At 32.1% G+C, this 13,130-nt stretch overlaps 1 protein-coding gene across 4 annotated transcripts; it reads left to right on the forward strand.

Annotated features, from left to right (window-relative positions):
• Positions 1-2,928: 2,928 nt before the first annotated feature.
• LOC123916035 (protein MEI2-like 4) lies at positions 2,929-10,568 on the forward strand. Of its 4 annotated transcripts, none has more exons than XM_045967360.1 (15): positions 2,929-3,369; positions 4,096-4,261; positions 4,659-4,710; positions 5,224-5,556; positions 5,664-6,076; positions 6,184-6,342; positions 6,502-6,618; positions 6,718-6,866; positions 7,128-7,210; positions 7,298-7,711; positions 8,125-8,779; positions 9,003-9,087; positions 9,175-9,243; positions 9,333-9,512; positions 9,945-10,568. In XM_045967360.1, the coding sequence occupies exons 2-15, from the start codon at positions 4,193-4,195 to the stop codon at positions 10,083-10,085; spliced, it is 2,919 nt and encodes a 972-aa protein (XP_045823316.1). In that variant the 5' UTR covers positions 2,929-3,369; positions 4,096-4,192; the 3' UTR covers positions 10,086-10,568. The 4 variants fall into 4 exon arrangements, with proteins under 4 accessions (XP_045823316.1, XP_045823318.1, XP_045823319.1 ...); XM_045967362.1 differs by having other exon boundaries at positions 3,034-3,369; positions 6,718-6,854; XM_045967363.1 differs by having other exon boundaries at positions 3,059-3,369; positions 6,718-6,854; positions 7,304-7,711.
• The last annotated feature ends 2,562 nt before the right edge of the window (positions 10,569-13,130 follow it).

Consider the following 13,130-nt stretch of genomic DNA (forward strand, 5'->3'; position numbering starts at 1 on the left):
TGTCTCGATGAGTTAAGGTTTGTGGGTGTTGTATATAAATTACTCTTAGTCTCGATTCTCAAGCTGTGAGAAACTTTTTAGGTGTACCGGAACAGTTGCCTCTCAATCGAGGCTAGGGGGCTAGATGGCACGTGACATCTGCCCCCTTCTTCTAGCACCAATATTTCGTTCCACCCTCAAATGTGCCACACCACATTCTGATGTACTTTTCGCTTTGAGACGCATGCGAGCCCTCACGATTTTGTCCCTTGTAAAAGGCGCCTCAATTGGGTTAAGGTGTGTGAGTGCTATATATAAACTACTTTTAACTTCAATTTTCAAACAATGTAAAATTTTTTAGATGTACCAAAAAATAAATCATAATAAGAATCTCATTTATTTTTTCTTTTCTTTTTCAGATATAATAACACTGAATTATGCATGCATATATCGATCTTCTAAAAAAATGCATATACTGAAATTTTGATGCATTAAAGATACATATAAATAGTGATTTATTTTAATTAAAAATGAACTATACAATGCACCCGTCACTGTTTAAAAAAAATTTGACCAAAAAACTTATTTATTCTTGTGATGTTAATAAAATCAATATTATCTTAATTTTAAAGTAATTTAAACATTTGACAGTTTTTTTTATAATAACATTTGACAAAAAAAAATTAACAGATAATAATTTTTTGAAAGAAGTATAATAATATTATTTGACTATTGGTTTTTTCCATTGTAAATAAAATTAATAAGTTTTTTTGGTCAAAAAGTTTCAAAAAAATATTAATATGCTTCACACTATTTGGCAGGTGCATTGTAAAATTCCATTTCCCAATCCAACCTAAAACATAAGGAAAACATTTCGTCATTCTTAAAATATTAATATATTTAGTCATTCTTAAAAGAATTTAATTTATATGCACCGTCAGTGTAAAGTTATTTTATATACCGACACATCATGTATGGTATTAAAAATACATGAAGTGTCACATTCATTAGATGATGTGGCAACGCATCATTGGATGTATGTGCAAAAAATCTTTACACTGACGGTGCACAACAATTAAACTCTTCTTAAAATGTAAATTGTTTTTTTCCAAAAAAATGTTTAAAATTAATTTTATTTTTAACTAACTAATTTGTTTTCAAATCTCCCTCTTTCTTTTTTATTTTATTTTTATCGATAATATAAGGAAAACGATTCGGTCAAAAAATATGATTTGTTTAATCGCATGATATTGTATTAATAATTAATGAGATTTTTTATTGTAGTCATATGGTCTATTTAAACTTCAACGCCCTCTTTCATTTCACTCCAACAATTTTCTCATAATAAAATGAGTCACATTTCTTAAACTTCTATCATTTCTATTGAAACTTCTCCAAACCAAAAAATCACTAGCTTTATAGATAACTTGAGAAACCTCTTAACTAATGATTTTGATCTTCTGATGGGAGGTGAAAAATTTATTGATGAATTCATCGAAATTGTTGATAATCTCAAACAATTGAAATCTCACCTTGATGTCAAACAAATGGGCCTTTTAGTCTCCATCCAAATGTTGGGCAACTCTTTCAAAACCAATGTTCCGTACGTCTTAGCCTCCATCCAAAAATATGATTATACTCAGGAGAATAATCTCAATACCATTATCAGAGACCAATTAATTTATTTGCGCTAGGAAGAAAACTCCTTGCATGACGAGATAGCTATCCTTGCTGAGAAGGAAACTTCTATTGACAGGGACATTGCTTCCATCAACAAAGACATTGCTTCTACGGGAAAACACAATGCTTCTCTTGAAGAAGAGGTTGCAAAAAAAAAAAAGGAACAAAATTATTGAAGTGAATAAGGAAAAGAATAATGCTCTTTACAAGATTGCCGATGAAGAGAGTGAAATCGACATTGTACGCTATTACAACGATATAGAATTAAATAGCGCGAAGAAAGATCTCAATATTGCTTCTAAAATGAATCGCGATATGACCGAAGCTTGGAACAACATTAAAGATTTATTAGGTTTAATGTAATAATTTTTGAAATTTGAAATTTTAGATTTTCCCTTTTTCTGACATTTTATGTTGAATATGAACTATTCTAAAATAAATCATAATAAAAAGTATTTTTCTCTTCTTTTTCATACATAATAACACTGAAATATATCAATGTTCTAAAAAAAAATGCATTTACTGAAATTTTGAAGCATGAGATACATACAAATAGTAATTTTTTAATTAAAAAAATGAATTATACAATGCACCTTGTCACACAAGTGATGCACCCATTGATATAGTATGAACCTGTTTAAAACATTTTTGACCAAAAAACTTATTTATTTTTGTGATGTAAATAAAATCAATATTCTCTTCATTTTAAAGTAATTTAAACATTTGACAAAAAATTGAACAGATAATAGTTTTTTGAAACATATATAATAATATTTTCTGACTACTGTTTTCTTTTAACAAATTAAATAATGAGTTTATTATTATTTTTATACATACATACTAATCAGTGCATTTATTTCAAGGTAAAATAGAAAAAACAGTACATAATATAATTTAATATTCTTTTGTCAAAATGTTAAACTATTTTAGTCGAGAGTTTAATTAATATGCACTGACGGTGTAAAATAGTTTTACACGATCGTTCAATAAATAACCATTATTTTGCCATGTCATGTCAATAAAGTGGGGTGAAGTGGGATGATGTGGCGGAAAACATGGTTGATATTGGTTGACAGTGTAAAATTATTTTACACCGTCGGTGCATATTAATTAAATGCTTTAGTCAAATGTAAAAATTAATTTAAACTTATGGTAATATTAATTTTATTTACAATAGAAAAATAAACAATTTTTTTGGGTCAATTTTTTTTTAAAAAAAATTAATATGCTTCACATTATTTGGCAGGTGCATTGTAAAATTCCATTTCCCAATTTCTCAATCCAACCTAAAACACAAAGAAACTCATATATTTAGTCATTCTTAAAATTTAAATTGTTTTGTTTACCAAAAAAAGTTAAAAAATTATTTTTTAAAAAGTTTTAATTAAAAAATCCAACTAATTTATTTTCACATTTTTTTCTCTCTATATTTTTCTCTTTCTTCTCTGTTTCTTACAAAGTCTTAAAAAACTCATATTGTTCTCGCCTTTGTCTGGTTTCTTTCTCCAAAAAACAACGCTACCGGCGAGCATAATCTCGCCGGAAAATTACCCTACGCTGGCCACAATTTCAATTTTCAGCTTCAATTTCCGATCTTTTATTTATTTTCTGAATTCTTGAAGCCAGTGTTTGGGTCCTCAAAAACAAAAAAAAAACCTCATTTTTTTGATTTATTCTTTTATTGTTGTTCAAGCAATGCATAGAGAAAAGGTGAGATTTTATAAAAACATCATAGGATCATATGTTTCTCAATTCCTTATGTCTTAAACCTTTTACAAAGATTCAATTTTTCATCTTTTTTCTCCTACCCTCTTTCTCTTCCTCTCAGAATTTCAAGGTTTTTCTTTGTTTTGGAGAAATATGGTATTTGAATTCAGGTTAAAATTCTGTAGTTTATTATTATTTTTTGAAAAAAAAAACATTCTTTTGAGAAATGTTTATTTTTTTCTTTTCTTGTTGCTGAATTTGAAATTGAAAATTCAGGTTACATCATGTTTATGTTGTTGTCTCTCCTTTGAAAAATTGAGTTTTTGTTCTTGATCTATTGATGTTAAGGGCTTTTCCAGGAATTTTCCCTTGAGCTGGTTTTTTATTTTATTTAAATTTTGCAGTTGAATTGAATTTCATGATTTCTATGGATTATTTTTTTTGGGTTTCAATATCCTACATTTGTTTTTTCTTTGCTTGAAAATGGTTTCAATTTTGTTAGGTCTTTGGTAGGTAAGCAATGGAGTCTAATTGTGGTTTTTAGTTGAAAGATATATGCAACAATTTTCTACTTAATTTTTGTGTCTATCTCTTTGAATTTTGCAGTTTAATGATATATTAATATAGATTTTATATGTAGCAAAGTTTAGAATATTAAATTATTAATTTTTTCCCTTCCTATTTTTTTGTGCCATGTTTAATGTTTTTTTTCCTTAAATTATTGTACAGGTGAAGATTGTGATGAATAGAGTCCAAAGAAGCTAACAAGTTTGAAACTTTTCAGCAAAACTTGTGATTTATTTTCTTCCAGATTTTGTGCTGAAGGATGCCTTTTGAAGTCATGGATCAGAGGGGTGTTTCTGACATTTTTGATGATATTTCCTATCATTCTGAGGTATTTATCTCATTTTTGTTTATTTAAATTCTATTCCATGATCTTATGATTTTAATGATAATTTTTTTGTTCTGAATTTTGATGAACATCAGTACTATTTACCTCCAATTCTTTTTTATTGTTGTTTTAGTAGAATTCTTCATTCAATATAATAACATTAAATACTATTAAGAGAGAGAATATTGTAAAAATTATGTGTATTAAATTAAAGTGCTAAAAACATTTGTTGCACTTTCCACAAGGCAATAACTATATTTTATAATCTGTACTTTATAATCTTAAATGACACTTAAAAAGAATTGGAGCCAATAATTCAGTTTAGAATTTGGATTTTTTTTAATTTTTTTTTCAATTTTTTTGGGTACTGTACTTAACACTATTGTCTCATTTTGTGCAGAGGAATGTTGGATTAAGGAAGCCAAAGTACATGAATGTCCAACACCCCCAAGGTGAGGAACAAATCATTGCATTATTTGGTCACAATAGCCCTATATGTTTTATTGGTTTGCGCGTTTATCCCATCATTAATGCTCCGGAATATTTCTCGGATTTTTGTTTGAATTCATTATAAATGTTTGTGTGCTCATGCATAAATTGTTATCAATGATTGTGTGCTCATGCAATAAATTGCTCATCCAAAGTACATGAATGATTCTGAAAGAAATGTAGTATATGATGTTTGTGGCGATAATACTCTTACTGCATTGGTTCTTTTTAGACAATGTTCGTCTTGCTTTATGCTTTCAACAATATATAAATGTTTGCTGAATTGTAGCTAATATATGTGTTCCTGATATATGTTATTTGTGATTTTATTGCTTTATATCATGATAATGTGGAACATAGTGGTATTATTCCCTTCAAATTTTGTGTGCGCATAAGTATATTTCAATTACTACTTTATCTGCAAAACATGTTCCTCATTGCTGAAGTAGTAAGTTGTGTTATATTTATGTTGTTAGGAATGAATGGAATGGTAGCACCGCCTGGTAGCACTTTGAATACTTCATTGCCCTTTGAAGTAAATGGAAAATCTGGATTTCCGATGTCGCAAACTAATCTATCTGAGGAAAGTGTAGAAAAGCTACCTTTTGGCGCAGAACATGGGATTGCTGGTGTATTGAAAGGTTCTAATGAATCCTTTCGTTATAATCCCCAATCATGGTCTGACGTGTTTAGGCAGTCAGCACCTACCTCGTATCGTCTAGTTGGGAATAAGCTTGTCGCGGTCGATGCTGTTCCCCACGAAAGTAGTCTATTCTCGAGCTCACTTTCTGATATGTTTAGCCAGAAATGTAAGAATATTTTTCATGCATGGTTACATTTTATTTGTTAAGGTTTTCCGATTTTACTTTAGTTAAATCAATATCTTTGTCGTGTTGATATGCATGTCTTGGTGCAGTGAATCTATTGGCGAATAATCTTCTGTCCAATCAGCAGACTACTGCCGGTTCCCTTCTGGAGGAAGATCCGTATAAATCTCTTGAAGAGATGGAGTCTGACTATATACATAATCTCCTTCCTGATGAAGATGACCTATTTTCTGGTGTTGCTGATGATTTAGAAAACAATTCTTATGCTAGGATTAAAGATGACTCGGAAGATTTGGATTTGTTTAGTAGTGGCGGAGGCATGGAGCTGGAAGGAGATGAACGTTTAAGTTCGCTGAAAAGAACAAGTGGTTTGGATGGAGATAACAGTTTCTTTGGAGGTTCCAAAGGAAAATTTCCTTTTGTTGAACAGCCTTCTAGGACACTTTTTGTTAGAAACATTAATAGCAGCGTTGAAGATTTTGAGCTAAAGTCTCTATTTGAGGTGCGTCTTTATTGTTTTTCAGTGCTAAATGTTTTCTTAAATTTTCAAGAAACATTTCATACCATTAATCATAAAACGTAAATGGCCTGTTATGTTTTATCTGTCAGCAATATGGCGATATCCGAACCATGTATACAGCTTGCAAGCATCGTGGGTTTGTGATGATTTCTTATTTTGATATAAGGGCAGCACAGAAAGCCATGCAAACACTACAAAGCAGGCCATTGAGGTCTAGGAAACTAGACATACATTATTCGATTCCAAAGGTATTTTCCTGATAACGCATTCTGTATGCATAATTCATTTGCCATACACATCATTTGGATATAGTGATACTAATATGTGCTTCGCTTTTTTCAACCGTCTCAGTTTCCTACTTTTTATGTTTTTCCGAAAGATGTATCTTAACTTGATTGCATGTTTAGGTCAATGCTCCAGAGAAGGATATTGGTCATGGTACGCTGATGTTATCTGGGTTTGATTCATCTGTTTTGAATGATGAGCTTATACATTATTTTGGATTTTATGGAGAAATTAAAGAAGTAAGTGTGCATTGTTAGTTTTTTTACCTATCTTGGTTGCTTGTAATAATTTATTAACATAATACAAGATTCCTTAAATGTTATGTTTTTTTATTGCAGATCTATGAATATCCCGGAATGAAGCACCTCAAATTTGTAGAATTTTATGACGTCCGAGCTGCAGAAGCTGCACTTCGGGCATTGAACAGGGTTGAAATTTCTGGCAACCAGATTAAGCTTGAACCTGGTCATCCTAGGTTCGCGAGATGGTGGTTATACCCACTTCTTTTTTCTATTTTATTTCTCTGATTTGTTGCACCTCTTTTAACATCTTTTTTTTTATTTAAAAAAGTACCTTTTTTTTTAACGATTTTCATCAATTTATGTGTTCCTATCTATGTGATATTTTGTAGATAAGGTTTTATTTTGGATATTCATATTTATTATAGATCTTGATTTAAAAGTAGTTATACTTTCCTTCTAAAAGTTATTTTCTTCCTTTAACAACTATGAAAACCTTGCTTTTGTAGTCTGATGCAACAGTCTTATAAGGTGCAAGATGAAAGAGATCTTGGTCGTAGCATTATTGACAACTTACAATTGAGACAAAAGCGTAAGATTTTATCCGCCTCAACTTATATTTTTCTCTTTTCATAGGAAGCAAATGCCGTTCTTGATCTCACTAGACATTATTTTACAGCAACAGTGACTTCTGGAGCAATAGATTCTGCCAGTTTGGAAAATGGATATAACCAGAGATTTCAATCTGCAATGCAGCAACAGCCTTTGAATGGATTTTTTGATAATTCATTCTTTCATGTCAACTCTGGCGTCAACAACACTGCGATAGGGGCATCTACCGGAAAAGTTTCTGGCGTTTCCGAGTCCAGTAACCCTGTCGATGCAATGAAGTTTGCATCCAGTCCGACAACATTTCATCCTCATTCTTTACCAGAGTATCATGGAAGTTTAACTAATGGTAGTCCTTATAACTTTTCTAGCACCATTGGCAACAAGGCTGGTAACATAGGCGCTGGAGTGACAGAAGCTGCTAACGGCAGGCATATTCATGGAATAAGCTCAACTGGGAACTTAGCAGAATTCAATGGAGGAGGTGAGTGTACTCGATGTTTATTACAAATGTTATTAGCGTTTACATGAATAAGTTTAATGGTATCTTAGGGAAATCTAAAAACTTTACAATAATGGATTTGGTTATTAATGAAGATTCATCACTTTTTTACTCGTGTAATTTTATACTGATACCAAAAATATTGTTTATTTTTTTGGTAATATGCCAAAAATATAACAATCTATTTAAATTCTGCGACTTAAATGAAGTTATGATTTCCTGTTTATCTGTCATTAAGCATTCTGAAATGAATTCGGGTCTTCAAATCAGCTTTTGTATCTTACATTCTTACTTATAAGTAGTTGAAGCAACGTAGTTGTATGCTGAACTGATTTGTAATATGGATTTAGTAGTTTTACATTTGAATCCTTGTGTGAAATCTTTGTTTTCTTTAGGATCATCCGGAAACGAGATCCGCGCACATCATGGACTTAATCATATATGGAGCGGCTCCAATTTGCATCAGCAATCGCCATCAAGTAACATGCTTTGGCAGAAAACGCCATCGTCATCATTTGGTAATGGTTCTCCAGGCCTGCCTCAAATGTCAAGCTTTGCTAGAACACCTCCTCATTTGCTGAGAACACAACATTTGGATCATCATGTTGGATCAGCGCCGGTTGTTACAGCCTCTCCTTGGGAAAGGAAAAACTCTTACTTGGGAGAGTCTCCTGATGCGTCTGGTTTTCACGTGAGTTCTCCTGGAAATGGAGGTTTTCATGGTTCTTGGCAAATGCGTCCGATGGACTTTTCTCCTCATAACAACATGTTTTCTCATGTTGGTGGGAATGGTACTGAACTCTCATCCAGTGCTGGGCAGGGCTCGCCTAATCCGTTGTCACATATTCTCTATGGGAGACAACCTACGACTACAATGTCGAAATTTGATCCTGCCAATGAGCGAATGAAAAACGGTAACGGTTATAGTCGTAAGAGTGAAGCTAACACCATGAGTAGTGCTGACAGAAAACAATATGAACTTGACCTGGGCCGCATAATGCGTGGAGAAGACACTAGAACAACACTTATGATAAAAAACATTCCCAACAAGTATGTTAATAGTCTCCTCAGTTTTTTCTTTTTTGATCATTTTGCTGCTTATTTCTTTTTCTGTCTACTGCTGAATGTTGCAATGGTAATATTGTTAATCACCTTAAAATCATTGTTTTATTTTAATAGATTGTTTTAAGATCCGACAATTATTTTAGAGGCAGTAAAGCATTCAAACTTTTTTCACCGGTTCTTGATTTGACCTATGTTTATTTTTTGGTAGGTATACTTCAAAGATGCTACTTGTTGCCATAGATGAGAAATGTCGTGGAACTTATGATTTTCTGTATTTACCAATTGATTTCAAGGCAAGTATTTATTTTTGGTTCTTTGATTCTTTCCTTTTGAGATAAAATCACGACTATGTTTCTAAATCAATTCTACAATGTTTGCAGAATAAATGTAATGTTGGATATGCGTTCATAAATATGACTGATCCTGCTCAAATTATTCCTTTGCACCAGGTTATTTGGAAATACTTATGCAGTTTTAATTTTAGTTTTTCTATTGTTTCTTCAATTGTTGTAACTAATATATAAGAATTGTTTTGCAGGCTTTCCATGGTAAAAAATGGGAGAAGTTTAACAGTGAAAAAGTTGCATCACTTGCATATGCTCGAATTCAAGGAAGAACTTCTCTTATTGCTCATTTCCAGAATTCAAGTCTGATGAATGAGGATAAACGTTGCCGCCCTATTCTCTTCCAGACAGAAGGCCCAAATGCTGGCGATATGGTAAACCAACTACTTCTTTTATCAAAGCTATTGAATTACTGCTATGCTTCCTTGATATTTTGCTTCATAGATCTGCTTTTGATATTATTTCCGTGTCCTCGTTGCGCCAATTGAAATATAATGCATACTTTCTCACTGACATCTTAAAATATTTTCTCTTTTATACTCGGCTATCGATATATTGTCTTCATGCATGAGAATGCTATAAAACAGTTTGACTTTATTTTATCTTTTGTTATTGAAATAACTTATACATAAACACTTATACGATAAACATTTATGCTATAGACGCTCAAATAAGTTGTTTATCCAAATATAGCCTATATCTTTGACATATCTACTCAGCATAATGGTTCTGAGATGATATCTATTTTTTCTTGCATAACATAAATCTCAGTGAATAGCTAACAAAGATAATCATTGTCTCTACAGGAGCCTTTCCCCATTGGAGCCAATGTTAGAGTGAGACCTGGAAAATCTCGCAATGCTGGCTACGAGGAGAATCGCAACCAAGCTCCTCCTTCAACTTTAACAAACGGAGAAGAGTCGTATGCAAATGGAAACTCCGACTGAAATTGCATGGAGGCAGGCACTAACTGTTCAATATTGCACCATATATAATATGTCATTGATATCGTCAACCCCCATGTATATTGACATGAGGAAAAGGGGCTCAGAATTTTTTTGCCTTTAGGAGAGGAGCCTCACTCAAAGTTTTTCGCGGAAGGTGAGGTACATAACCAACCAGAATGAAGTTACTGTCCAGTATTATTTTGTTTAAATTTTTGCATGGCGTAACCGAGGCTCGAAATTTTGGCAAGCTGTGAGCACATTTTGTAGTTCACATTCATCGTGCGCGGTTCAAGAGTACTTGGCTGATTTTGTTGTGCATTATTGTGTTGTTCATAATGTACTATTTTTACTTGATTCTGGAGTTTTTGTACTCTTCAAGGGTCAGTTTTTGTCCTTAGATTTAAAAGTCATTATTGTTGAGGATTATATTTTAATTGCAACATTTTTAGTTACTATATGTTAGAACTTTACTATTTTGGATTATATTGCTATATCTCTTCTAAATGTTTGGTTCTCTTGTTATCCTAATTTTGCTTTCAAACTCAGTTTTAAATAAAAAGCTACATAACTGATACTATCCAGTTATTGGAATTTTGGTTGGAGGATATATTAGTAAACTTATTCTTAAACCAAACTTAAATTTTTAAAATGAGGTTAAGCTTTAACTCTGGCTAGTTAATATGGTTTCTTTTTTACTGAAAATAGCCATTTTAATGATATGAAAGGCTTTTTATATTTTTTATTGGCTTAACTACACATATGGTCCTTACGTTTATTTTAGGTTTCAATTTGGTCCCTTACGTTTAAAAAGTATCAATTTGGTCCCTTATGTTTATTTTAGGTTTCAAGTTAGTTCTTTCCGTCAATTTTGTCACATGTGACAGTCAATTTGCATATGTGGATAGACACGTGACACTTGGACACACTGACACGTGTACTGTTCAAATGGTGTTAGTGACAAAACTAACGGAAATGACTAACTTGAAACCTAAAATAAACGTAAGGGGCCAAATTGATACTTTTTAAACGTAAGAGACCAAATTGAAACCTAAAATAAACGTAAGAGATCAAATGTGTAGTTAAACCTTTTTTATTTTATAAAATTCATTAAAGGCTTTAAAAGCTTTTATTTCATGTTATCCATGTTTTAAAAATTGGATTAATTTCTTTTAGAAATGTTACCCATTTCTTTTTTAAACTCTTTTTGACATTTTTTTTTTGTATTGATTGAAATTTATGTTAGTCAAATGAATTTATATGGAACTTATATGAGTAATCTAAGCTGGTGTGGTACACATATTTCAAGTGAATTCTTGGATTAAAAATATTATTTTCTGCCAATAACTTACTAGGAAATATTTGTACCAAAAAAAAAAAAAACTTACTAGGAAATATAAAGCTAAGAGTTTGATAAGAGCCGGTTTGATTTAGTTTCTAAACATTAGATTTTATAGAATTGTTTCTAGAAATTGTTTTCCATTTTTTAAAAGCGAAAAACCATCTAGCTCAGTTGGTAATAACAAGCGAGATATTAGTTATTTTCTGCCAATAACTTACTAGGAAATAGTATAAAGCTAAGAGTTTGATAAGAGTCTGCTTGATTTAGTTTTTAAAAATTAGATTTTATAAAATTGTTTTTGGAAATTGTTTTCCATTTTTCAAAACCATCTAGCTCAGTTGCTAATAACCAGAGATATTATTTATAGGTAGGGATTGAGATATAAATTACATACTTCCCATTTTTTTACACAAGTTTTATTAGTTATAAAAACTTTTAATTGTGTCAAAAAAAATCAAACTTTTTAATAATGTTTAAAATCTTGTAAGAATTCACTTTACCGCCTTCTCATTTTTTTTCCTAGTAGTTTAGTTGGTAGGGACATTGCTATATATGGAGATTGGGATTTGAACCTCTAACACTTTATTTATTCACTTTAATGGTGAAATTTTAGCCACTAAACTATTTGACAAAATATTCTCACTTTTTGTTGTTGACCGAATACCACCTTCCCACTTAAAAATTACAATTTCATAAGAATATTGAAAGTCATGAGAATTTATCTTATTCTATGAATCTTTATAGCTAAGAATAAATATTTTTCAACCTTCTCTTGGTTGGGGAAACTGGTTATAAAGACGAGTGCTCCTCCATTTGTGGTTATTGGGGATCCTATAAGCTACTAACTATTCTAGTTAGCTTGGGCTAAGAAGACCGTGTCAAGCTTTAGATTCGACTTTGGGCAATGCCGTAAAAAACAGTTGTAAAACTTAGGGCACTTGATCCGCAAACCGATGGTAGGCAGGTTGTACAATTTACAGGATCGGATTTTGTAAGAAATCCGATGTGACATGGTTATACAGGTAAAAACCGTTGCGGCTCGTTGTATTTACTTTGGGGAATGTTTATTCTAGACATGAAACAAACACTTTGGGTCAGGTGACCGAACACGCTATGGCCGATGGACCGGTCACATAAATGGACCAAATTGAGTTGGTCTACTTATTTGTATGTCACCAAAGAAGTTTTGAAGAAGGTGAATTGATGAAATCTGTTGAAGTAGGGTCATGGGGTTGCCTTAAAGAGAAACCCGTTCAAAAATTCGGAAAACGTTTCCCGAAAGCAAGCGAGCGGGAAACAGATTCCGAAGTTTCAAAATTTCTGTTTGTATTTTCCGAAGTCAAAGCCCAAAGACAAAAAAAGGTAGTTTGGGGGATAAGAGATAGGGGGGAAAATTTCTCATCCCACTACCCACTTTCTCGCCCACCCCCTGAAAATTCCATTTTTGTCCTTGATCAAAAAATTCGGAACGCGTTTTCCAAATTTTTTTTAGTTCAAATTTGGAAAAAATTCGGAAAACACATTCCGAAGTTGTTTTTGAAGGCAAAAAAAAATTCGGAAAATGCGTTCCGAATTTTTTGATAAGGGCAAAAATGGAATTTCCAGGGGGTGGGTGAGAAAGTGGGATGAGAAATTTTCGATCGGGGGTGGGGGGGAGAGAAAAATTCATTAAGAATGCTCGTGGGCTTGGGTTTTTAGAAGCGGCC

This window comes from Trifolium pratense, linkage group LG3 (genome assembly GCF_020283565.1).
Source record: "Trifolium pratense cultivar HEN17-A07 linkage group LG3, ARS_RC_1.1, whole genome shotgun sequence".
Lineage (NCBI taxonomy): Eukaryota > Viridiplantae > Streptophyta > Magnoliopsida > Fabales > Fabaceae > Trifolium > Trifolium pratense.

Bases quoted from the DNA above. Each gene is read 5' to 3' on its own strand.
- LOC123916035 (XM_045967360.1), top strand. From the start codon at position 4,193: ATGCCTTTTGAAGTCATGGATCAGAGGGGTGTTTCTGACATTTTTGAT. The intron at 6,867-7,127 runs GTGGTTATACCC...TTGCTTTTGTAG, and splicing joins CATCCTAGGTTCGCGAGATG to TCTGATGCAACAGTCTTATA. The intron at 7,211-7,297 runs GTAAGATTTTAT...ATTATTTTACAG, and splicing joins CTTACAATTGAGACAAAAGC to CAACAGTGACTTCTGGAGCA.